Below are 27,468 nucleotides of genomic sequence, written 5' to 3'. Positions count from 1 at the left end.
ATGAACTTTTGCCAGGGAAGTTTCTGGGCTGATGCTAGAATGCAGGATGCAGGAGGGAGTTGGGAGGTGAGGTGGAAACAAAAGGAAAGGAAATCTATTATCTTCAGAAGCTCCCTGTGACAGGAACTGGAAAAGAGGTAGAAACTTGAGTCTGGAAGGAACTGCAGACAAAAGAACTGGCATTTCCTGGATTAAAGAAGGGATGTCAAAAAAAGCTTTTTTTTTTTTTTCAGAGTGGGTTCAAAGGAACAGATATTCTGTACTTGCCTGAGATGAGAACTGTGGCCCAAAAGGGGGAGACTTGTCCTTTTTCTCCCTTGACCCTGCTATATCTATGAGACTTTTCAAGTAGACTTAAAGCTGACAGATTCAAAGAAGGGAAAGAATAAAATAAAACAAACTAAAGGAGCAAGAAAGGAGCTTTAGACAACTGTATACTATTTTTTTAAAAAATCCACTTGGTGGTGGTCATAAATATGGAAAGAAGTACAACTGGACTCTTTGGGGCCAGAAAAAGAATTCTTCGTCATGAGGACTATGTATGATACAATTAGCATCCTCCTGTGGTAGACACAATGTAGATTTCAAAGAGTTGATTCTTATAGCATCTGTTTACATAGATGATGGCATCATATCAATCCATGATTTGTAAAAGTGGTTCTTAAAGAGGTGTCCTTCTAACGAGATGTGATACCTAGTTCTCTACTTCTCTGGCTTAATTCAGGGGTAGAGTTTCAGTCTCTGGAAAAAGGGTTTGACTATGAGGACCCAAGAAACACATCTGGGGCTCAAACCCACAACTGTCAGTCTGACCCCTATAGCTTTTAAAAGCAGGGACGACAAATAAGTGTAAGATGCCAGTGGAGTTTAATGGGGGAGGGCTGTGAGATGGTTGAGCTCCTACTTTCAATTTGATCCAAAAGATGCAAAGCAGCCAGAGCAAGGTCTATGCTCAGTTCTTTTCTTGGAAAAGGCAGCCTTTCAAGAAGGCTACTCCATATGACTCCTTTGGAGGGGACCTAGCCTGGGGAAGTCTCAAACTATTGGGCTTACAGCTTTCTTGGGCTTGGGGTCTCTCCAGCAAGCCAGGCTTGACTCTTCTTGCCCAGACCTGGGGACTGTGACCAGTAGAGTAAGGTTGTGGCCACCCTGGGGTAACCCCAGATGTCTGGCTGCACAGGCCTAGAAGAAGCATCTGTCTCCTTGATAACTTGGTGGCTCTGTGGGGTGTATTTATGAGGACACTTGAGAAGCCCACTAGGACTAATGAGGGGTTGACCCTTTTAGAGGAAAACATAGGATTTCAGAAAACCTTGGAAACTAGGGGGAAACAGGAAGAGCCTGGAAGCAGGAAGACTCTTTAGGTGGCTGTTGACTTATTCAGAGTGGAGCTTCAACTTCTTTAATGAATACCCCTGAACTCAAGTCTTATGAGATGGTGGGAACAAATTAATCGGCTGATTTCATCACAACACAATCTTCTGGGGAAGAGGTATCTGTCTTGTCTTGATGACTAACATATGCATGGAACTGAGATCTTGCAATTCGTAGGGCCATGACTCTGAATACAAAAATTGCCTTTGTACCCCGAGAGGAAACAATGATCAGTATGACTTTACAGTTAAGTGATTTCATCTGTATTTTAATTCATTGAATTAGTCATCCATGTGACATCTGAGAAATACCAAAGAGATCGTCCCTAGCTTTATCTCAGTCATTCTGGATAAATATCACCCATTGCTTTATACTCTTGCATCTCTCTATTTGCTTGCATTTCCTCTTAAACCCAGTTTTATATATATCACAAACCTACACACTTTTCAAAATTTCTTAACTTAAAAATTAATATGTGGGGCGGGGCAAGATGGCAGACTGGTGAGCTGTATGTTTTAGTTACTCCTCCAGGAAAGTAGGTAAAAAGCCAGGAACTGCGTGGACTGGACACCACAGAGCAATCTGTCTTTGGGCATACTTCATACAACACTCATGAAAACGTGGAACTGCTGAGATCAGCGAAATCTGTAAGTTTTTGCGGCCAGGGGACCCGCGCCCCTCCCTGCCAGGCTCAGTCCCGGGGGAAGAGGGGCTGTCAGCTCCAGGAAGGAGAAGGGAGAATTGCAGTGGCTGCTCTTACCGGAAACTCATTCTACTGATTCAAACTCCAACCATAGATAGACTGAGGCCAGACACCAGAGACTCTGAGAGCAGCCAGCCCAGCAGAGAGGAGACAGGCATAGAAAAAAAACAACACGAAAAACTCCAAAATAAAAGCAGAGGATTTTTGGAGTTCGGGTGAACACAGAAAGGGGAAGGGCGGAGATCAGGCCTTGAGGCGCATATGCAAATCCCGAAGCAAGGCTGATCTCTCTGCCCTGGGCACCTTTCCTTAATGGCCCTGGTTGCTTTGTCTATTAGCATTTCAATAACCCATTAGATCTCTGAGGAGGGCCGTTTTTTTTTTTTGTTTTTTTTTTTTGTTTTTTTTTTTTTTTTTTTTTTAAATCCTTTTTGCTTTTTCTAAAACAATTACTCTAAGAAGCTCAATACAGAAAGCTTCAAAGAATTGAAATTTGGGCACGTCAAGTCAAGAGCAGAACTAAGAGAGCTCTGAGACAAAAGGCAATAATCCAGTGGCTGAGAAAATTCACTAAACAACACAACTTCCCAAGAAAAGGGGGGTGTCCGCTCACAGCCACCATCCTGGTGGACAGGAAACACTCCTGCCCATCGCCAGCCCCATAGCCCAGAGCTGCCCCAGACAACCCAGTGTGACGGAAGTGCTTCAAATAACAGGCACACACTACAAAACTGGGCGTGGACATTAGCCTTCCCTGCAACCTCAGCTGAATGTCCCAGAGCTGGGAAGGGGGAGCAGTGTGAATTAACAGAGCCCCATTCAGCCATCATTTGAGCAGACTGGGAGCCTCCCAACACAGCCCAGCAGCCCAGAACTGCCCTGGGGGGACGGCACTCACCTGCGACATAGCACAGTCATCCCTCAACAGAGGACCCGGGGTGCACAGCCTGGAAGAGGGGCCCACTTGCAAGTCTCAGGAGCCATACGCCAATACCAAAGACTTGTGGGTCAGTGGCAGAGACAAACTGTGGCAGGACTGAACTGAAGGATTAGACTATTGCAGTAGCTTTAAAACTCTAGGATCATCAGGGAGATTTGATTGTTAGGGCCACCCCCCCCTCCCCGACTGCCCAGAAACACGCCCCACATACAGGGCAGGCAACACCAACTACACACGCAAGCTTGGGACACCAATTGGGCCCCACAAGACTCACTCCCCCACTCACCAAAAAGGCTAAGCAGGGGAGATCTGGCTTGTGGAGAACAGGTGGCTCGTGGACGCCACCTGCTGGTTAGTTAGAGAAAGTGTACTCCACGAAGCTGTAGATCTGATAAATTAGAGATAAGGACTTCAACTGGTCTACAAACCCTAAAAGAACCCTATCAAGGTCAGCAAATGCCACGAGGCCAAAAACAACAGAAAATTATAAAGCATATGAAAAAACCAGACGATATGGATAACCCAAGCCCAAGCACCCAAATCAAAAGACCAGAAGAGACACACCTAGAGCAGCTACTCAAAGAACTAAAGATGAACAATGAGACCCTAGTACGGGATATGAAGGAAATCAAGAAGACCCTAGAAGAGCATAAAGAAGACATTGCAAGACTAAATAAAAAAATGGATGATCTTATGGAAATTAAAGAAACTGTTGACCAAATTAAAAAGATTCTGGACACTCATAGTACAAGACTAGAGGAAGTTGAACAACGAATCAGTGACCTGGAAGATGACAGAATGGAAAATGAAAGCATAAAAGAAAGAATGGGGAAAAAAATTGAAAAACTCGAAATGGACCTCAGGGATATGATAGATAATATGAAACGTCCGAATATAAGACTCATTGGTGTCCCAGAAGGGGAAGAAAAGGGTAAAGGTCTAGGAAGAGTATTCAAAGAAATTGTTGGGGAAAACTTCCCAAATCTTCTAAACAACATAAATACACAAATCATAAATGCTCAGCGAACTCCAAATAGAATAAATCCAAAAAAACCCACTCCGAGACATATACTGATCACACTGTCAAACATAGAAGAGAAGGAGCAAGTTCTGAAAGCAGCAAGAGAAAAGCAATTCACCACATACAAAGGAAACAGCATAAGACTAAGTAGTGACTACTCAGCAGCCACCATGGAGGCGAGAAGGCAGTGGCACGATATATTTAAAATTCTGAGTGAGAGGAATTTCCAGCCAAGAATACTTTATCCAGCAAAGCTCTCCTTCAAATTTGAGGGAGAGCTTAAATTTTTCACAGACAAAGAAATGCTGAGAGAATTTGCTAACAAGAGACCTGCCCTACTGGAGATACTAAAGGGAGCCCTACAGACAGAGAAACAAAGACAGGACAGAGAGACTTGGAGAAAGGTTCAGTACTAAAGAGATTCGGTATGGGTACAATAAAGGATATTAATAGAGAGAGGGAAAAATATGGCAAACATAATCCAAAGGATAAGATGGCCGATTCAAGAAATGCCTTCACGGTTTTAACGTTGAATGTAAATGGATTAAACTCCCCAATTAAAAGATATAGATTCGCAGAATGGATCAAAAAAAATGAACCATCAATATGTTGCATACAAGAGCCTCATCTTAGACACAGGGACACAAAGAAACTGAAAGTGAAAGGATGGAAAAAAATATTTCATGCAAGCTACAGCCAAAAGAAAGCAGGTGTAGCAATATTAATCTCAGATAAAATAGACTTCAAATGCAGGGATGTTTTGAGAGACAAAGAAGGCCACTACATACTAATAAAAGGGGCAATTCAGCAAGAAGAAATAACAATCGTAAATGTCTATGCACCCAATCAAGGTGCCACAAAATACATGAGAGAAACATTGGCAAAACTAAAGGAAGCAATTGATGTTTCCACAATAATTGTGGGAGACTTCAACACATCACTCTCTCCTATAGATAGATCAACCAGACAGAAGACCAATAAGGAAATTGAAAACCTAAACAATCTGATAAATGAATTAGATTTAACAGACATCTACAGGACATTACATCCCAAATCACCAGGATACACATACTTTTCTAGTGCTCACGGAACTTTCTCCAGAATAGATCATATGCTGGGACATAAAACAAGCCTCAATAAATTTAAAAAGATTGAAATTATTCAAAGCACATTCTCTGACCACAATGGAATACAATTAGAAGTCAATAACCATCAGAGACTTAGAAAATTCACAAATACCTGGAGGTTAAACAACACACTCCTAAACAATCAGTGGGTTAAAGAAGAAATAGCAAGAGAAATTGCTAAATATATAGAGACGAATGAAAATGAGAACACAACATACCAAAACCTATGGGATGCAGCAAAAGCAGTGCTAAGGGGGAAATTTATAGCACTAAACGCATATATTAAAAAGGAAGAAAGAGCCAAAATCAAAGAACTAATGGATCAACTGAAGAAGCTAGAAAATGAACAGCAAACCAATCCTAAACCAAGTACAAGAAAAGAAATAACAAGGATTAAAGCAGAAATAAATGACATAGAGAACAAAAAAACAATAGAGAGGATAAATATCACCAAAAGTTGGTTCTTTGAGAAGATCAACAAGATTGACAAGCCCCTAGCTAGACTGACAAAATCAAAAAGAGAGAAGACCCATATAAACAAAATAATGAATGAAAAAGGTGACATAACTGCAGATCCTGAAGAAATTAAAAAAATTATAAGAGGATATTATGAACAACTGTATGGCAACAAACTGGATAATGTAGAAGAAATGGACAATTTCCTGGAAACATATGAACAACCTAGACTGACCAGAGAAGAAATAGAAGACCTCAACCAACCCATCACAAGCAAAGAGATCCAATCAGTCATCAAAAATCTTCCCACAAATAAATGCCCAGGGCCAGATGGCTTCACAGGGGAATTCTACCAAACTTTCCAGAAAGAACTGACACCAATCTTACTCAAACTCTTTCAAACCATTGAAGAAAATGGAACACTACCTAACTCATTTTATGAAGCTAACATCAATCTAATACCAAAACCAGGCAAAGATGCTACAAAAAAGGAAAACTACCGGCCAATCTCCCTAATGAATATAGATGCAAAAATCCTCAACAAAATACTTGCAAATCGAATCCAAAGACACATTAAAAAAATCATACACCATGACCAAGTGGGGTTCATTCCAGGCATGCAAGGATGGTTCAACATAAGAAAAACAATCAATGTATTACAACACATTAAAAACTCGAAGGGAAAAATCAATTGATCATCTCAATAGATGCTGAAAAAGCATTTGACAAAATCCAACATCCGTTTTTGATAAAAACACTTCAAAAGGTAGGAATTGAAGGAAACTTCCTCAACATGATAAAGAGCATATATGAAAAACCCACAGCCAGCATAGTACTCAATGGTGAGAGACTGAAAGCCTTCCCTCTAAGATCAGGAACAAGACAAGGATGCCCGCTGTCACCACTGTTATTCAACATTGTGCTGGAAGTGCTAGCCAGGGCAATCCGGCAAGACAAAGAAATAAAAGGCATCCAAATTGGAAAAGAAGAAGTAAAACTGTCATTGTTTGCAGATGATATGATCTTATATCTAGAAAACCCTGAGAAATCAACGATACACCTACTAGAGCTAATAAACAAATTTAGCAAAGTAGCGGGATACAAGATTAATGCACATAAGTCAGTAATGTTTCTATATGCTAGAAATGAACAAACTGAAGAGACACTCAAGAAAAAGATACCATTTTCAATAGCAACTAAAAAAATCAAGTACCTAGGAATAAACTTAACCAAAGATGTAAAAGACCTATACAAAGAAAACTACATAACTCTACTAAAAGAAATAGAAGGGGACCTTAAAAGATGGAAAAATATTCCATGTTCATGGGTAGGAAGGCTAAATGTCATTAAGATGTCAATTCTACCCAAACTCATCTACAGATTCAATGCAATCCCAATCAAAATTCCAACAACCTACTTTACAGACTTGGAAAAGCTAGTTATCAAATTTATTTGGAAAGGGAAGATGCCTCGAATTGCTAAAGACACTCTAAAAAAGAAAAACGAAGTGGGAGGACTTACACTCCCTGACTTTGAAGCTTATTATAAAGCCACAGTTGCCAAAACAGCATGGTACTGGCACAAAGATAGACATATAGATCAATGGAATCGAATTGAGAATTCGGAGACAGACCCTCAGATCTATGGCCGACTGATCTTTGATAAGGCCCCCAAAGTCACCGAACTGAGCCATAATGGTCTTTTCAACAAATGGGGCTGGGAGAGTTGGATATCCATATCCAAAAGAATGAAAGAGGACCCCTACCTCACCCCCTACACAAAAATTAACTCAAAATGGACCAAAGATCTCAATATAAAAGAAAGTACCATTAAACTCCTAGAAGATAATGTAGGAAAACATCTTCAAGACCTTGTATTAGGAGGCCACTTCCTAGACTTTACACCCAAAGCACAAGCAACAAAAGAGAAAATAGATAAATGGGAACTCCTCAAGCTTAGAAGTTTCTGCACCTCAAAGGAATTTCTCAAAAGGTAAAGAGGCAGCCAACTCAATGGGAAAAAATTTTTGGAAACCATGTATCTGACAAAAGACTGATATCTTGCATATACAAAGAAATCCTACAACTCAATGACAATAGTACAGACAGCCCAATTATAAAATGGGCAAAAGATATGAAAAGACAGTTCTCTGAAGAGGAAATACAAATGGCCAAGAAACACATGAAAAAATGTTCAGCTTCACTAGCTATTAGAGAGATGCAAATTAAGACCACAATGAGATACCATCTAACACCGGTTAGAATGGCTGCCATTAAACAAACAGGAAACTACAAATGCTGGAGGGGATGTGGAGAAATTGGAACTCTTATTCATTGTTGGTGGGACTGTATAATGGTTCAGCCACTCTGGAAGTCAGTCTGGCAGTTCCTTAGAAAACTAGAGATAGAGCTACCATTCGATCCAGCGATTGCACTTCTCGGGATATACCCGGAAGATCGGAAAGCAGTGACACGAACAGATATCTGCACGCCAATGTTCATAGCAGCATTATTCACAATTGCCAAGAGATGGAAACAACCCAAATGTCCATCAACAGATGAGTGGATAAATAAAATGTGGTATATACACACGATGGAATACTACGCGGCAGTAAGAAGGAACGATCTGGTGAAACATATGACAACATGGATGAACCTTGAAGACATAATGCTGAGTGAAATAAGCCAGGCACAAAAAGAGAAATATTATATGCTACCACTAATGTGAACTTTGAAAAATGTAAAACAAATGGTTTATAATGTAGAATGTAGGGGAACTAGCAGTAGAGAGCAATTAAGGAAGGGGGAACAATAATCCAAGAAGAACAGATAAGCTATTTAACGTTCTGGGGATGCCCAGAAATGACTATGGTCTGTTAATTTCTGATGGATGTAGTAGGAACAAGTTCACTGAAATGTTGCTATAGTATGTAACTTTCTTGGGGTAAAGTAGGAACATGTTGGAAGTTAAGCAGTTATCTTAGGTTAGTTGTCTTTTTCTTACTCCCTTGCTATGATCTCTTTGAAATGTTCTTTTATTGTATGTTTGTTTTCTTTTTAACTTTTTTTTTCATACAGTTGATTTGAAAAAAGAAGGGAAAGTTAAAAAAAAAAAAAAATTAATATGCATAATATCCAGACAGTTTCCCATCCTTTTACCACACAGCATATCTGCAGGGCAAGAATTGGCAAGTATTGATACCCTTTCTGGACATGGAAAAACAGATAATGGACAAGGTCATCAGGCGACAAGTATCAAGTTACTCCTTACTTGCCTAGAGTGTTACACTGATACATAGTGTGAGGTATGGGTCCAACTTCATATTTTCTTCCAGTATTTACCTAGTCATGGGCAAACCTTTTCTGTAAAGGGCCAGATAGTAAAAATTTTAGGGTTTGTGGACATAACTCAACTCTGCTGTTACAGCACAAAAACAACCATAGATAACAATAAATGAGTAAGTGTAGCTGTATTCCAACAAAGCTTTATTTATAAAAATAGAAGGTGGGCCATAGTTTGCTGATCCCTATTCTATAACTCTCCTACATTCTATTGTAGATGTTTTAATTAATTCTTTTGTGTTTTCCAGGTATACAAGACTAATCTGCAGATCCTGATCATCCTGAATCCCTATTTTTAACTCTCCTACCGTTCCTTTCCTTCCCTAATATCCTTGGCTGAGCCCTCTGGTACAATGTTAGATATTTAGTAGTGAAAATAGGTGGCCTTGTCTTTTTCATGAGTAACCCTTCAGAGCTTCCCCGTTGGGTAGGAGGCTGGCTTTCTGCCTGAGACATGTTTTGTCATGTTAAAGAATTAACCACTGATATTATTAGGTTGTGTAAATCAAATGTGGTGTCTAACTTTGTCAGATGTCTTTTTAGCATCTATAGATAAAATGAAGCAATTCTCTTCCCCCTTCTCCCAGGATATGTTAATGAAAAATTAATGTAAATCAGAGCATTGAACTGTTCTTTCCTTCTTAGAATAACGCTACTTGGTCATAATGTTGTCTTATTCTGCTGTTGGATCCTGTTTGCTAAATGCTGAGCAGCTTTACACGTCAATAATCTAGTCATTGGTGAAATTTGTCTGTAGTTTTTCATAAAACTTTCATCAAACTGTGCTAATTTTATATTTGATTATAAAAAGTGGCCTTTTTTTCTTTCTCTAGAACAGCACTGGCATAATGTGCTCCTTTAAAAGAATTTTTGTAGAATTCCCTTGTGACATCATGTGGGCCAGGTGTGTTTTTAGGGAGTTAGCTCTTTGACAACTTTATTTCTTCTATGGAAACTGATTTGCTTAGATTTTCTTTCTCTTCTGGAGTTAGCACTAATAAATTACATTTTCTCTAAATTATCCACTTCACCTAGATTTAAGTTTTTCCATAGAATTGTTCAAAATAATCTTTGGTCCATCTTATTTCTCTGCATGTGCTTTCTCCTATTTTTATTGATCAGATTAGCTTGTGGTCTATTTTCTTTGAGAACTGGATCTTCATTTTTCTACCATAAAATAATTATGCAAATAATCCTTCTGTAAACTTGGGGGCTGCTCTCATACTGTCTTTTCCACTTGGAGGCTTGCACTGGAAATAAGTTTATTTAGCTGTTTATATCCTAGCAGAGGTTTAAGTTAGCTGTAGCTGCTAAAAAAAAAAAAAACCTGTTTAAGTATAGTTCACACATCTTAAATGCACAGTTTGAGCATTGACAAATGACTCTAGCCATATGACCACTACCCTTATCAAGATATAGAACATTTCCATCTCCCCATAAAGTTCCCGGTGCCCTTGAGCAGTCAGTTCCCCCACCCCACCCCCACCCCCACCCCAGGTAACACCTGTTTTGATTTCCATCACTACAGATTACTTTTGCCTATTCTAAGTAGAATATTATGTACTGTGTCTGGTTTTCTTGCTTGGATGGCTTTAGCTTTTAAAGGCCAATCTGCTTGCTCTAATTAGTAGTGTCCTCTGCAGTAAATCCAGCCTCTTTCTGAGAAAGAATTGGTACTGCCTATTTATATGTTGGTCTTGTGATGGCTACAGGATTCTACATTGGGAATAATTTTCTTTCAGTATATGGAAAGTAACATTTCACTGCCTACTGATTTTGTGTTGCTGAAGACAGCTTTTGGTCTATTATTCCTGGTTGCTTTAAAAATTTCTTTTTTTTTTTTTTTGTAGTTTCACCATGATATGTATGTGTATCTGTGTATATATAGATTTCATTATCCAAATTCGTATCTGTTGGGCTTTGTATATCCATGCTAAAAGTATTTTGAGAATTCTCTAGCATTGATAAGACATCTTACTCAAACAGCTACTGACCCCTTTTTCTCTTCTTTTGGGTTTCATATCTTCTGTCTCTTACCTTTTCTTCTCATGCTTCATTCTAGAAGATTTCTTTAGCCTTTTCTTCTAGGTTGCTATTTTTTTCTTTAGCTGTGTTTAATCTGCTGTTGAGTTTCCACTGAATTCTTAATTTTGGTCTTTGTATTTTAACTTCTAGAATAGCTTGTGTTCTGTCACTTTAATATCATCCAGTTTTCTGTCAGTTTTCAAGCTCAGGTTTTCTCTCCTTGAACATAAAAATAATAATTTTTCAATCTAATTCAGGTAACTGGAATCATGTTGGTCTTTCAGTTGACCCTGCTGGTTTTGGCTGAAACTGTTCATGTGCCTGAATTTTTTTGTAATGGCCACTATATTAGAAAAGTGATTCTTGAAGAAACCCAAAGTCTAAGAACCACTTCTGGAGAGTATCTGTTTGCTTCTGCCAGGGACTTTGAGTCACCCACAATACAGGATCATCCTATTTCAGAAGACTTTCTGGGCTGTTATGTGACATGGAGCCAGGCTGTGGTCCATAAAAGAATGTTTTCTGTTAGTTTACTCTTCTTCCTAAGTGTTCTGGGCTTTAGTGGGAGGTCCCAGGGTTTAAATCTTTGTTCTGCTGCAGGATCCTAGAAGTTACTTGCCTTAATTGAGCTTCAGTTTCATCACCTCTAACTGGAGTATGTTTTCATCTTACATATGGGGAAACTGATGCCCAGAGAGGGGAAGTAATTCTTCTAACATCCTGCAGTTGATGAGTAGCAACTATGGAATAGAACTTAGACATTTCAAAGCTATTTCTATCTTTCAATTTTTTATCTTTTATTTAGGGATCTATATCCCTGAACACATCACTTCTGTCTGCTGTACATATAAAGAAGACTCTGTAATCCCTATAAATAGTTAGCATATCAAGAAGGAAGAATTTGAGTTAGATTAGAATAATGAGATATGAGAGGAGGCAGGTATATGGCAAGGGGAGGTGTTCTAGTTTGCTAATGCTGCCAGAATGCAAAAACACCAGAGACGAATTGGCTTTTATAAAAGGGGGTTTATTTGGTTACACAGTTACAGTCTTAAGGCCATAAAGTGTCCAGGGTAACACATCAGCAATCGGGTACCTTCACTGGAGGATGGCCAATGGTGTCCAGAAAACCTCTGTTAGCTGGGAAGGCACGTGGCTGGCATCTGCTCCAAAGTTCTGGTTTCAAAATGGCTTTCTCCCAGGACTTTCCTCTCTAGGCTGCAGTTCCTCAAAAATGTCACTCTTAGTTGCACTTGGGGTATTTGTCCTCTCTTAGCTTTTCTGGAGCAAGAGTCTGCTTTCAACAGCCGTCTTCAAACTGTCTCTCATCTGCAGCTCCTGTGCTTTCTTCAAAGTGTCCCTCTTGGCTGTAGCTCCTCTTCAAAATGTCACTCACAGCTGCACTGAGTTCCTTCTGTTATGTCAGCTCATTTATATGGCTCCACTGATCAACTTAGACCCACCCCGAATGGGTGGAGCAACACCTCCATGGAAATTATCCAATCAGAGTCATCACCCACAGCTGGGTGGGGCACATTCCAAAGAAACACTCAAAGAATTACAATCTAATCAACACTGATATGTCTGCCCACACAAGATTACCTCAAAGATAATGGCATTTTGGGGACATAATACATTCAAACTGGCACAGGAGGGAAGGCCAGAAGGGCAAGACAGAGCTAGAAGAACTTGTAGGGTCAACTTAAAACTAAGAAAAGTGATGTTAAGAGGATCTTGGTATAAATGATACACCCAAGTGCTAGCGTCCCAAATGTGAGCAGGAGGCCGGCCTATTCCTGGTTCACTTCCCAGGGTCACTCTTCCTTCCCAGCTTCTACAGTTTAAGGCCTGTCCTTCAGCTCTGGGCAGGGGCATGTCAGCACTTCTCCAAGCTGTTAGAGAGGCCTCTGACTGTGGCTGGAGAGATGAGCAGTTGCAGGCTGAAGAATATTGAAACCAAGTGTATATATAGCCAAGACAACCTGAGGCGAGGGTTGAGATACTCCAATACCAGACAACTCAGGGCTGAGGTTTAGGGGCATCACTGCCTTTGTAATATTGCATTGTTGACAGTGAACTCTTCCTATAGAAAAGTCAAGTAGCAGCAGAGGTGCAACTTGCACATTTCCTCCTGGCCTTGCTTCATACTTGATTCCTTATCAGAAACCATATTTTACCAGAAAGCATTTTTTTTTTTCAGTTACTTACCTTGGCTCCCATTTTCCCCTCTATGAACCTGCCTGAAGAGGTTCTCCTCTGTTTTAAACAGCCTCCCTCCTCCGACGGCCCACTGGGCCACACTGTCCTCCCAGCTTCCCTATCACGTCCTGAGCCCTGTCTCCTATGGAACTGGAGTCTTGGCTAAGGGCTGAGTGGTTGGGACAGACTAGTGTGGGCTTCTAGGGCAAGGCGTCCAAGCAGTCAGCCCCTAACCCAGTCTACACTGGAGCAATGGCTGAACTTCTGGGCCCGTGGGCTGGTCTGGCTGACAGCACAGGGCTGCCCAAGGAGCTGGCATGTTTTTAATTTTGTTATTAAGGTGACACAGAGCAAAGACATTTGATATGTGAGAGTCCTGCCCTGGGGGAAGGTGGAAGGACCCTGGCAATGAAGGCTGCTTGCTCTTGGAAGAAGGGGCCACCACTGTCTTGTCCCTTCCCACCAGCACTCTTCAGGACCAAGAATGAAGGCACCACATGGCGGGAGGCAAGACCAAAGGAAGGCCAACTGCCTCCCTGTTTTATCCACGTACCTGGAAGGAAAGCGTGACATGCCCACCTTCCGGGTTAGATCCCCATAGGAATGAATGTCTTACTTCTAGGGAAGGGAGTTTGGGCCAGAGCAAGTCTTTTGCCTCTGGAACAAAGGGTTAGGACAGGTATAAGGGCTTATATTTGTTCCATTTCTTTCTAAACAATATGCTTGTAACACTGGTGGCTGAAGTTCTTCGTATCACAAGTTAATGAAAGGTTGGGATCCTAAATCAAGACCTGAAATGGTTTTGTCCCGTGGCTTCATGTGATCACTGCTCCGTCTTCATGGCCAAAGTTCTCATTCAGAATTCACCCCGATACTGGCTCAGCCACAGCCTCGTGATTGTGCCTCTCTTGCTCAATCATTAACCAAGGGAGTTACCTTTAAAGGGTATTTTTATCCTGGTTGATTTAAACATTTTTGTTCTTTTCTTGTGTTTGCCTTTTTTTTTACTTTTGTGCTAGCTCCCCCATGGTGTGTGTGTGTGTGTGTGTGTGTGTGTGTGTGTGCGCGCACGCGCTGCTGCTCCAGATACAACCAGGTGGTCCACGAGTGGGAAGCCCTCCTGGGCCTCTTACTGAGCCACAGTGTCAATCTCCTACAGGCATTGTGCTAAGGATGTACTGATGGCGGCAGACCTCGGAAGATACTAAACAAGTAAAACTATTAAGTGTCATGAAGAAGTGTAGGTTGCAATGGGACAGACTGCGTGTGGTTTTGAAAGGTTGGGTAGAGTGTTTGGTACTTTGAGATGCTGGTGTCACAAACCTAAAAAAGAAATAGTAAGGTTTTACGTATTTGTGAGAATGTTTCATAAAGAACAACTTCTTAGAATTATGGCATTAGGTAGAAGTAATATAAATCTAAATTTTTAGGAAAAGGGGGTCTTGGTATTTGGGGGTATGAGGATTATCCTATAAAGAATTAGAGGGCCCTCTTGGCTTCGAATTTTCTTCCTTGTGGGTTCTTGATTTTTTTTTTTTAAATTATTGTCAATTCTTTAAGGCTTTTAAGAAGATATTTCTTAGGACTTATCCAGCACTTGGACTTGTTTTCAGAAGGAAAGTTGATCTGAATTGTCAGAGATTCTCAAATTACAGTCCCTGAACCAGCAGCATCACCTGGGAACTAGTTTGAAATGCAAATTCTCAGGCACCAGCTAGAATCTACTGAATCAAACTCTGGGGGTGGGGCCCAGCCACCTGTGCTCTAACTAGCCCTCAAAGTGATTCTGATGTACGTTAAAGTTTGAGAACCATTTATCTAGCCCATGGTTACTGGTGATGGAAGTCTAAGGCAGCTGGCGCAGTGAAGGGGTTGAAGGGATTTACAGGAAGTTATGTGAGATGGGAGGATGGAGACTGACGTACATAAGCATCAGGCTTGGAATATCTGGTGTGGCCAACTTGGGAAAAATATGGAGTAAGGCTGTTCTGAAACAGGCGTCGGCAAACTTCTGTAAAGGGCCAGATAGTGAATATTTTAGGCTTTGTGGGCCATAGGGTCTCTGTCACAACTATTCAACTCTGCCACTGTGAAAGCAGCTACAGATAATACATAAATAAATGAACATGGCTGTATTCCAATAAAACTTTACTTACAAAAACAGGTAGCAGGCTAGATTTGACCCTCAGGCAATAAGTTATTGACCTTTACTTTAGCAGAATGATTTACTCAATTTTTTTTCTTCTTAAAGCAGCAGAATCTCCAACTAGCAGAAACTTCTCTGACTGAAGCACAGGATGGGAAACCCAGAGCCTATCTGTTCAGTTTCCCTCTTTCCTCCTTAAAGCACGCTCTAAGGCTTTTCCTCAGAAGATATTTTAACACCATTTAAAGTACAGTGCTCCAGTGTCCTGGGCTTGGGTCCACTTAGTCATTGTCCTTGGATGAGTAGGTAAATCTTACTGAACCAATCTGGACCCATAGCCAAGGCATGGAGGTTGAAGGAGCCAGTGACAAGCCTGAAATCAGGGCTGTCCCCAAGCATGCCTGGAGTTGCAGAGCTTGAGAGTTGGGGTAATTGTCTTTTTCCTTCTCTGCAGGTTCCAGCCCACCTGCCAAGGCCGATACAAGTAACCAGAATATGAGTCTTCAGTCAGACTCCCTCCCTGTACCCTGCAGCCAAATGAGGAGCCGGGTCCTCAGCCAGAGCATCTACCCCCAGCTATTGGATTCAGTATTATACTTGCAGCAGACCACAGAGGAGCTATTCCTGCAGCTGATGGACAGGCACTTTCAACAGGACCTGGTGCCGGAAGAGCAGAGATTGAGCTCAGAGCAGAGGCCCGATGAGGCAGCCTGCAAAAGGGAAGCCCTCCTGAGCCTTTTAATAAACCAGATGGTCAAATTCCTGCAGTCTGAGGCCAGGGATAGCCTGGGAATCCAATTGCCTAGCCCCTCCCTGGACTCTAGGGATGATGTCGGGTGGATAGAAGGCCCAAGTGCCCAGGCAGCTGCTTCTCCAAATGAGTGATTCTGAAACAGCCTATTTCAGCCATGACCTCTCCACCCATGGGGTTGACATCTCTGCTTTATGCCGCTTCGGCTTTCGGGACTACCAGGCCTACCAAGGAGACAAATTCCATGAGGACAAGAACCCCTTGGTGAGAATGGGGCACAAGTACCAAGGGTTTGGATCACTAGGATTTATTGTCTCCTTATAGAAAAGGGAATGGGCACAGAAATAAGGTGACATGCCCAAGAAAGTTGTAAGGCTGGTGCCTGAACCCCTGGGCGTACACTCCCTAAATCCTGGGTCTTCACCAGAGAATTCAGTCTCTGGTCACAGTGCTGAGTGAACCTGCCCTCATGGCATTTAGTCTAGTGATGGATGCATCAGCTATTGGATGGTCTTGGAAGGTCTGTTTGGGGAGCTGTCTTTAAGGTGGAACCAGCCAGCCATATGGGAGAGGGTGTCTTCCAGGAAGGCAGAACAGCCTATGTGTAAACTTTGAGGGAAGGGCTTGGAGTGATTGAGAAAGGAGGCCCGCATGGCTAGAGAAGGCAATGAGCATAATGGTGAGAGGTGTGGGTGGGGTGGGCCATGGTCAAATGTTAGGAGATTATCCTAAGGGTGATAGGGAGCTGATAGGCTTCTAGTAAAGGGTTCAGAGCAACTCTGCAGCCAGAAGGGAGAGGACCCTTGGGCAGCACCAGCCATACGTTCCCTTTCTGTTTTCATGTCCGAGTGTCAGGTGGTTGACGGTCATCTGCTTTTCTGGGGACTGAGTCAGGTGTCCCCACCAGACTCCAAGGGAACACGTCTCCTCCAGTAACTTGAAGGGCCCTTACATGGAAAGAGGTATGTCAGAGATGTTTATGAGGTGGGCCTGAGGAGATTAAGGATCCAGGACTTTTACTATTACTTTTTATCTAGATGGTGCTAAAGGGGGAAGCTTGCCAGCTGTAAGACTTTGGGTTACTGGAAAGTCTTCTAACATTTAAGGTTATCAAACAAGATTGAATCGCCTTGTGAGGCAGTGAGATCTCCCTCTGGACTAATCTAAGATGAGTAGCTCATTGAGCACATTTCAAGAGGTCCACATATGGCAGGGCAAGAGGACTGATTTCAGATTCCTCCCCTCTCCAGGGCTTCATTAACCTGAGTATCAGTGAGAACAAGCTCTGCACAGATCTGATGACTGCAAGGGTAAGCCATGTTCCCAGCTGTGCTGGGACCCACCCCCTCAGGTCTAGGCCCCCTAGAATGTTCCTCAGCATTGGGTGGATACTGGAGCAGGACTTAGGATTTGGGGGAATGGAGTGGGGAAATAGCTTCCAGAACATCACGTCTAACCTCCTGGACTTGTTGACTGCCCAGAGGTATTCTCTGGATAGGTGCACAGTGGGTAGACTCAAAGAGAGCCTCTGGACCAAGTATAGGGTTAGGGAAGCTGTGAAAGAAACACTGCCTGATGAGTAATCTGTCTGTATAATCTAGGACAAGAAGAGGGGGCCTCTGTTTGTTAAGATGCATGTGGCATATATTCCCGTTCCCCTTCGGGGAGGTCACGTGGGTGTAGGGCAGACACATTTGTGCATACTAGGGCTAGGATAAGGCCTCTTGAGCTTCCCTGAACTGGCTGCCCTCACATTCTCTTTGCCAACAGTTGAGTCAGAGTGACATGAACTACATTGAGGACTCCCTACTGCAATATCCCGATTTGAAAGGACAACCATTGTAAGTTGCCTCCAGATCCATGTCACTGGTCCACAGGGGAGGATTCAAGGCACCAAATTCTTAGTTGGCCACCTCTCTAGTTCTTCAGGTAACAACTTCTAGAAAATGCCTAAAGCGAAAAATCCATCAGGAAGCAGCCTGGTATAGGAGAACTAGAATTCTAAAATTCCTACAATTCAAAAGGCCTGAGTTCTTGTCCCAGTTCTTATACTTAATGTCTATGTGACCTGAGGAATCTATAGCATCAGTTGGTAGCCCTGTGAAATGAGTTTGGACTGGATAGCAAAGATCCCTTCTAGTCTGGACACTCTACCCATTATAAAGGACTGAAGTCTACACCATGAGTAGGGGTCTGAATGAGAAGGGACCCCCTGGGTCTGGGAAACACAGTGTCTCTCTGGGTCTGTCTACAGCCTACGAGAAGCAGTGGCCCAGTTCCTGACCTACTACTGCAAGGCACCTACCCACCTTAATCCAGAAAATGTGAGTCAGTTTCCTGCCTTGCTGACAGCCTGGTGGAGGGATGTAATCTTGGAGCTCCAGTGGGACAGGAAGAAGGCCAATGAGTCCCAGCTGAGGAGGATCCCACTTGTTGTCCCTCACCCCCAAGCAGGGAGAAGATGACAGGGCAGCTGCCTCTTCTTACATGAGTCTTGCATTTTGCCTTAATTTCTGCCATTTGTGCATTTTTCAGGTGGTCATTCTAAATGGCTGCTCCTCTGTCTTCTCTGCACTGGCCATGGTCCTGTGTGATCCAGGTGGTAAGTCAACAGGCTCTGCTTTCACTCTCAGTGAAATGCTGGCCCGTGGGCACTGGGCATTTGGGGAAGAAGAGCATCTTGACTCAAGGCCTTTCTCCCAAAGTGCTGGAACATCTTCCACCCTGACCAAGGCATCTGCCTATTATTTCTGTGGGAGCAATGGGTTTAATATGGCAGAGAACCATATGACAGTCCTTAAGGAGGTATGTCCCAGGACTGATGGCAATGGGAGCCAACCCATTATATAAGTAGCTGGACTTTTGGGCTCAACACTGATACAGAGAGCCCTGGTTAACTGGCTTAGACCATATAGATTTCCTACCTCCTTTAAAAAAGAGGGAGTGCTTAAGGGGGAAGGGTAATTAATCCTGGACCAAATAAGGCTCAGAGATCTGTTCTCTCTCTCACTCTTAACTCGTGCCCAAAGAAAAGTTTCAGATCTTAGTGAGGTCTGAATGCAATGAGAGAAGTGGTCAAGATGGCTGGTTTTCTCAAAAGAGTGGGTCCTTGGTTAGCTCATCAAAGAGGCCAAATGGATGGGAAGAAAAGGACATATGAGATCACCAGAGGTCCAAATAACCTGAGCCATGTAGAGAGACAAGAGATGGGTGACCTTCCTGTGCATGGACCTGGGCTTCTAGTACTTGGCCCAGAGCTGGAAACACTTGCCCAATAACCAGTGATCTACCTGCTAGGAATCCTGGCTCCATTTGTGCCATGGATTCTAAGTCATTCACAGTGAGATTCTTCCCTTTTGTCTAGACTACCCCCAAAGAGTCTCTTATGGATAAGGCTCATAGGGCCTGAGATGAAGAGGCCTAATCTCCAGATAGGTAGGAGGATTGCCAAACTGACCTTTTCTGTTGGTAGCTTTGCTGCTAGTCCTAGGGGCCTGGCAGTTCCTGCTTGAGAGAACCTGAACTGACATCTTTGTTTTCCTGTCCTTCCAGAAGCCTTTCTGATCCCTACCCCCTTCTACGGTGGCTTCATCTTTACCTCCCGACTGTATGCGAAAGTTGAGCTGGTTTTTGTCCACCTGGACAGTGAGGTCAGAATGGGGCCCTTTCCCCTGCTCAGCCCACCTAGGCAATAGACTGTCCTTGGGGCAGTCAGAAGGTGTGCAGGACCTTGTTCTCTTCCCATATGAGAGATGGTGGAAGGGGTGGAGAAATTAAGATGAAGAAGTCATGTGGGACTAGTGTCCTGGGTATGAAGGCAGAAGATGGTCAGGGTTTGTGGGAATGAGGAATGAAGGATTAGAAGCTTTTTAGATAGGCAGTTCTCAGGCAGTATTTTTCTTTCAGATCACTGATGCAAACACCCATCCTTTCCAGCTCACCATGGACAAGTTGGAGCAAGGCCTGCGTGAGGCTAGGCTCAAGGCAAGGAAGGACCCATGTTTTGAGGGTGGCTAGTGTGGGTCCTAAAAGGAGTTGAGTGCTGAGGCTCTGGTACAACTTGCTCACCAAGACCTTGTGGGAGCTCTTTATTAAGAAGAGACAGGGAATGAGCCCAGGGGCATCTCCCCATGGGAGCCCAGAGTCCTTTCTAATGTGGCCCCCAGAGCTGCTTCTTGCTCCCTGTCTGAGAACGGGGTGAGAGCTGATCCTACCTAGGCCTTAATTGGGTGTCCCGACCTGTACAGGGTCCTTGACTAAATTTGGGGTAGATATGAGGATTTGTGTTCACTCAGTTCTGTTTGGGTTCTTTTTAGGGGAAAAAAGTCAGAGGCCTTGTGCTAATCAACCCTCAGAATCCTCCGGGTGACATCTGCTCCCAAGACGCACTGAAGGAATACCTGAAATTTGCCAAGAGGTATATGGGCTCCAACACTTGAGACTAGATAAAGTCCCTAAAAAGGTTTCTCATAATTCATAGTCAAGAAATAAGACTCAGACGTAATTTACCCTAAATACTTTTACTATGTACCACACTTGGCAATGTTATAGACAGTTGACTGAAATTGAAATGAAGGAAAAGGTACCCAGATGCTTACCACTTCAAGAAACATTTTTGACATTTTCTTTCTAGCCTTTGCCCATGGACAGACATTTACACAAATCATAATACAGTTTTACTGCTTTTACATTTATTATAAGCACTCTCTTCCAGCATCCATTTCCCAAACTATTTGGCTTGATGTACTAAAGAAGACAGACTCTCAGACCAGATGGGGTGAAGATGTGTTCCTATTGAACTTTCATGTCCCATTCCTAAAGACAAGTTGACATCAGTTATCTCAGGAGTCCTGAAATAGCCCTATTAGTTAGGGCAGATGATCTTCCGTTTTCTAGAAGAAACAGACATTCAAACTTCATCACTAACCCAGATCAATTAATGGCAGATCATGGGGCTAGAGGAGGAAACTGGATATCAGATCCCAGCTCTAACACCTGCTAACTATGAGGGAATTAACTTTATTACCTCAGAGCCTTAGTTTCTCCATTTGTAAAATGGAGATGGCAGAACTGCTTCAAAAAGTTAGGAAGAATAAACCAGATGATATACATAAGCTGTTAGCCCAGTGCCACTGCTTGATTAAGACCTTGGGTTGGAGTTCCTGCTTGTACCAGCTGAAAATTCTAAGATATCCAGCTCCTTCTCATTGGTCTCTGCTTGATGGTTAAAGGGTTAGACAAGATGTTCTCATGTTTCTCCTTTATGGGTCTTATTCTTTCCTAGCAGCCTTAAGCCAGGTCTAACAGTCCATTTTGTGTACTAACCCCTTCTACCTTACCATGTCTCTTGGAAGGACTGGAGGGGCTGCTGGGGCAGTAGTAGTATCCAATCTGTATCCAGAGAAAAACAATAAAAGACTGTGAGTTAAGATTAGAGAACCTAGATATTGTTCTCCCACTTTCACCAAACCTACAGGTATAAACTACATGTGATTATAGACGAGATTTACATGCTGTCTGTGTTTGATGAATCCACCAAATTCCACAGCGTCCTGGATATGAAAAGGTGAGTTGGTTCAGCTGGAGTTGGGAATGAGGATGATGAGTTCTTGCTTTGCAGGATGAGTTTATGTGCCAAAAACTTAACTGGTTACATGTTAAGTACTGAGTTAAGTACCAAAGGGAGTATGAAAATGTGCAAAGTATTATCTTTCCTCCCAAATGTCTTCTAGTCTTAAAAGTCATATTGTATCCAATAGAACTTGAGGGCAAGGTAGCAAGTACACTGTCAAAAGTCAAGATAGAGCCCTATGAAAGGACAAGGTAAGAAGCTCTTTATAAGTAGAGCACAGGGAAATAATAGAAATAGGGCAGAGCTTTCTTTGGAGTAATATTTGGCCTTTGGATAAGATTCCAGCAAGCAAATCAAGGAAGGGAATCCTGGCAGAAGGGACAGCTTCATCAAAGGTGGAGCAGCAGCCTAGAAATGGTGGGTGGCCCATATGTACAAAGAATGACCTATCAAGGAGGTGGTGTGGGAGCAGCTGTGGGAGGGCCATGAGACAGGATGAGGGTTCTGGACTTCATTCAGTAGCCACTGGACATTTGTTCCATCTAGTTCCCCTGTGTTGACTTCCTGGCTTAACTGGGTAACTGTTTCTTGAACATCAGGCCTTGTCGACCCTGCTCTCTGGGAGTGACCTTAGCTCTCTTTCCCCTTTCTCCTCATATACCCCAAGACTTCAGTCTTAAAATATTCCTCCATAACCTTGACTGTACTATCTCTTCTCCAGTTTGCCTGACTCCAAGAGGACCCATGTGATCTGGGGCACCAGTAAGGTGAGCCCAAGCTACCTATTCTGGTGGGAAAGAAAGGGGCGCCAGTTGCTGAAAGGAAACCAGGTGATCCCTCCCCTGCTTCTCTCCCCCTAGGATTTTGGCATCTCTGGCTTCTGCTTTGGCATCCTGTACACCCGCAGCAAAGAGGTGGCCTTTGCCGTGAGCTCTTTTGGCTCCCTTCACGGCATCTCTGGCATCACCCAGCACAAGCTGTGTTGGCTGCTCCAGGATAGAGATACCGCGCTCCATCCCAGGCCAGCATCTTGGCTAGACCTCTTGGCCATGGGGAATTCCTGGGTCTGCTTGGGCTTCTGACACACCCTGAAAACACCAAGACCCTGTTCACTGTCTGAGGTTTAGCCCTGGCAGGGCACGAAGTTTGAAGGAAGGTAGGATATAGCTCTCGGCACAGTGGGAGGATGGAAGGTGCTGTTCTAAAATACAGAATGGGCTGTAATTTCTGGGTGTCTATTAGCTTGTGCTCTGTCTGGAAAGGAAATAGTCAGTTTAAGACCAGAAAGTGGGAAGTTTAGAAACCAGTCTTTATGTGAATGTCTATTTTCCTTCTCACATCCGCTGCCTGCTTCAGGGAAAGGTTACATAGAACCCCCCTGGCTTCTCTAATACAACTTAACCTCAACTTCCAAGGTGGCCAAAAGGAAAGCTACCATTTGGGATAGTTGGTGTAGCCAGATTTACAGATTTTCCCCCTTGGATCTCAAGTGAATTCTGGCCCCAGAGGGAACTTACCATTGAATGTTGTGGTTCAAATTTAGATAAGACTCCTTTTCTCTACAGAAATTCTCTATAGAAGAGCAGATACCAGGCTGAGAGGGTTAAATGAAAAGCTGTGATATAATGAAACTAATGTAATTAAACAATCTGGTTTAGAAAAGTTTGCTTGCAGCTTTGGGTATAAAAGAGGGTAAGATAGGAGAAATCCAACCAGAAACTTCCCTACAAGATACTAGCCCTTTGAAGTTTGGTGGAAACCAGTTCCCCAACCCCTAGAACACTGGTTCTCACCCTTGGCTGCACATGAGAACAACTTGGGAGCTTAAATACTGATGTATTTGCCCAACCCCCAGAGATTCTGATTTAGTTGATCCAGTGGTATACCTTGGCGTCAGTAATTTAAAACTCCCCTGGGTGGTTTTAATGTGCTGCCAATGCTGAGCACAACTGGGCTAAGGGCACCCCCAAACATATCTATGCTCCTGAGAGTCGAATGTGTGAGACACAAAGGAGGAGATGTGGGGACCTACTCTAGTTGATATCAGCAACATCAACCCCTTCAGGGATACTTTGCCTCCTCGCCTCATGCATATAAATGCAAACAGACTCTTAGGAAGCCCCAGAATCCACCAGAGCCATAAGTAAGAGGTAAGTGCGTTGAGTGTGAAAGCCATCAGCTCAAATGTGACACAGAGTCAGTCTTGGCTAGAAAGAGCTGGAAGGAAACCCAGGTAAGGAGCATTTGCTAAGGAAGTCCCTGGCAGATCTCTGCCACAAGACCTGTGATGGCCCTTTTCCTTCACCCATCCAGAATGGATTGACGAAGTATACCTGCCCGCTAATCGCTCCCGGCTCCAGGCAGCTCACAAGTACATCACAGACAACCTGAACACTCTGGAGATCCCCTTTCTCAACCATGGCTCTGGCCTCTGTGTCTGGTTCAACTTGAAAAAGGTGAGGCCTGGGAATGAGGACTGGAATTCTGGGGCAGACGAGGCCAGTAGGCCCTCAACTCTGTCCCGCTGCCCCTCCTAGTACCTGAACACGTGTACCTTGAGGAAGAGCTGCTCCTCCATAACCACTTCCTGGATAACAAGCTGATGATATCCTGTGGCAAGAGCTTCATGTGTAAGGAGCCTGGCTGGTTCCGCCTCATCTTTGCAGATAAGCCTGACCGGCTAAAACTGGGTGAGTGGTGTTGACCTTCCAATCCTGGCACCTTCAGAGATGCCCCATCAAGTCCTCCATAACCTAACACCCAATTGTTTATTTGCCTTTAGCAGCCCGTAGCTTCAGCCTTTCTATACCATCTGTTTCCATTTTCATATTTTTTCATTAAGCTCCTTTGTAAAACAGCAACTGATGAGTACTCAAGGTACATGTTGACTCATTCAGTACATCACTGGGTATCTGTTCTGTGCCTGGCATTGAGCAAGGCATTGGGAGGACTATAATAAGTGGCACTCTGCCCTTGTGGGTCTTGCAGTCTGGTAGGGAAGATGGACAAGTAGATTATCATGGAAGTTCCTGTATGTTTTGCTGTGGAGTTTAGATTCTCCTCTGAAGGTTATGGAGAACATGACATTCATCTTAACAAAACTATTTATTGTATTCTTACTGTGTGCCAGGCATTACTCTACCTGCTAGGAATGCAGCAGTGAATGAGATGAGGTATACATCAGAAATATCTTTTTGGCTTGTGTGGAGAATAGATTGAGTAAAGAGACATTAGAGGCAGGGAGAACTTCTTGAGGCCAAGGCCATATGCTGAGGTACAGGATTTTTTATTATTCATTGAGGTGTCTGGCAGGCTGGTGTGACATTGAAGCTCAGAAAGAGCCACTGGGGATATGTGGCAGGTAGACTTAGAAATCCATCCCAAAGATGGGAGGGTTCAAGTTCAGCATAGGTAGACTCACTGAATGAGAGGCTCTGTGATGGTGTACCAAGACTTGGGTCTTTCCAGGGTCTACCTGCAAACCTACTAAGGCTTGTGTTTCTAATATCCCCATTTGGACCCTCTAGCCATGCACCGGTTCCATAAGGCACTAGAGGAGAGGAAGCAGTTGTTGATAGAGCGGCTCCAGGTGGATGCACAGAGGGGGTAGGCTGTCTGCCTCCCAACCAGCCACGTGCTAAAGGAGCTCCTCCTGTCAGCAGCTGATCCTGAAGGCTGAGATGTTGAATTGCTGCCACGATTGAACAAACAGTGGGCTCCTCCAGGAATGTCTCATCTGGCCCAGTTGTCGATTTGCTTGAGTTGAGCATCTGTCATTTTTGGAAGCTTGGCATAATTGCTAGCCATTGTGTATGTGCAAAATGGGTGTTTTTACTGGGGTTAAGGTGGGAAAGCGCAGAAGGCTCTTGCAATAAGATAAAGGGAGCTTCCTGGGTCCCTATTTAGCTGGGCTTATTTTTGTATTCAATGCTTAATAAATTCCATATTCTCTTAAATTCTAGGCCTCTCTTATTTCTTGATGAGCTTCTCAATCTTTGGGAGCTAGAAGATTTTGCATCCTTTTTATTTTTAGATTCTAAGGCGGTTGTGTATGAAATGTGAAGAAAGCTGTCTGGAGCAGGCCAAAAAGGAAGGAAAGAAGTGATCTCTGGTTGACTGGAGCACTTCCTAGATGTGGGTTGCAGTGTTGGGCTCTGTTCACCCAAGTTCCCGTAGGATTCTTACAGGATCACACCCACCTTCAGATGAGCAATTAATTGGCAGGATAGGGGTATAATCCCAGGTATGCCTGCTTCCAAGTTCAACAGTTCTTTTCACTCTTGCCTTTCTAAAAGCCTTTTGAAATAGGATCTTTGGTGACGAGTCTGGGGCCTGCCATTCTCATCTCGAGTTTTTTACTTCAAAAATCACAGCCACATGTGAGTTTCTCAGCAAAGCCCCCACCTATCGGACCTTTGGTCCTAGTACCAATGCTATGAGATGGGCAGATCATGGAGTAGAACCGTTTTATCGATGAAAATACAGACTTCAGCATCAACTGGCCTTCGGTCAGTCACTTGGATTTATGACCATCCTACCTTCTCCTGATCTAGCTTTGTTTATTCTTGTTCCTCAGTGACAACTTTCCAATACTTAGACTTTTTTTTTTTTTTTTTTTTTTTTTACAAAACACACGAATAAAAGGAAGCATATCAACAAGACCTGATTCTTCAAGGCTTTTACACCAGTCAACTTTAGAAATCTACTCTGCCCAACAGAAACAGAAAGGGAATTCATTGGAAGGATGAGGAAGCTCACAGAATCTCATGAGAAGGTGACGATGGGAACCAGAGGCACTCTTTGGATCTCTATTCAAGGCACTATCACTGGGATGGAAGGGTATGGGCTGTTTCAGTTTTCTCTTCCACTCAGGATACAAATAATAGAGTATCAAGCCAAGTTTGGGCCGCTGACAGGAGTAGAATTCATAAACCTGAACCACATGACCTGAAAGGTTGGGGTGGGGAGGGGGGTAGTTTGCAAAAGAAGAACTCAGTAAGTTTACCAGAAGAAAGGTGTAACAGAAAACCTATGTTTCTCAGATTTGGTGGGTGGAGGGAGAGGGTTGCTGTTTGGGGGTTTACTTAGGATGGTGTGATGGTTAAGTTCACAGTGATGGTTAAGCTACAGCGTACAGCTGTTTGGTCAAGCAAGTACTGGCATGATTGTTGCCATTAGGTTATTTCATGAATTTAAATCATTTGTTGACTGCATCCATGACTGATTACATCTACAATCAACAAAGGAGATTGCCTACAGCAATGAGAGACATTTCATCCAATCAGTTGAAGGCCTTAAAGGGAGAGTTGATGATTTCAGCAGTCAGAAAGGAGAATATCTATCTCTACTTCACCCAGCCAGCTTCTCCTGGGGAATTCATCAGAACCTTCATGAAGTTTCCAACTTGTGGCCCACACTGTGTAATTTGGACTTGCCAATCCCAAGGTTGCATCAGCCAATTCTTATAATAAATCTCGTAACATTTACATATATATTCAGTTCTGTTTCCCTGGAGACCCTGACTAACACAGATTCTGGTACTGTAAGTGGTTCCTGAGAAACAGAATATTACGGATGAGCTTGGGTTTTGGAATTGTTTCTCTAATCTGATTAGATTAAAAGGCCACTAATGACTCTATTTCCAATGATCAAGATGCCACTAATAGTCCATGGCATGAAGTGGCAAAATGCACAAAATATCACCATTGGATACTGTTATTCAAATGCTTACAAGAGGCAAGCCTCTGGATGACAGGGTATTTGATACCTTAACAGAACATTGTGGAGTTAAAAAGTATAATGATGTTGGCTGA

At 43.1% G+C, this 27,468-nt stretch overlaps 1 protein-coding gene across 1 annotated transcript; it reads left to right on the top strand.

The window, feature by feature from the left end:
* The first annotated feature begins 1,972 nt into the window (after positions 1-1,972).
* Positions 1,973-25,473, top strand: ACCSL (1-aminocyclopropane-1-carboxylate synthase homolog (inactive) like). Its single transcript, XM_037840638.1, is given in 17 exon segments — positions 1,973-2,021; positions 15,787-16,207; positions 16,209-16,347; positions 17,334-17,393; positions 17,854-17,924; positions 18,338-18,407; positions 18,619-18,685; positions 19,636-19,733; positions 19,990-20,067; positions 20,400-20,500; positions 21,560-21,649; positions 22,377-22,422; positions 22,516-22,654; positions 23,966-24,111; positions 24,193-24,208; positions 24,211-24,345; positions 25,183-25,473. Coding segments are annotated over 16 exon segments (1,719 nt in total). The 5' UTR covers positions 1,973-2,021; positions 15,787-15,827; the 3' UTR covers positions 25,266-25,473.
* Positions 25,474-27,468: the final 1,995 nt, after the last annotated feature.

This window comes from Choloepus didactylus, chromosome 6 (genome assembly GCF_015220235.1).
Source record: "Choloepus didactylus isolate mChoDid1 chromosome 6, mChoDid1.pri, whole genome shotgun sequence".
Lineage (NCBI taxonomy): Eukaryota > Metazoa > Chordata > Mammalia > Pilosa > Megalonychidae > Choloepus > Choloepus didactylus.
Note: the sequence above shows the minus strand (reverse complement) of the source record. Positions and strands in the feature narration are given on the sequence as shown.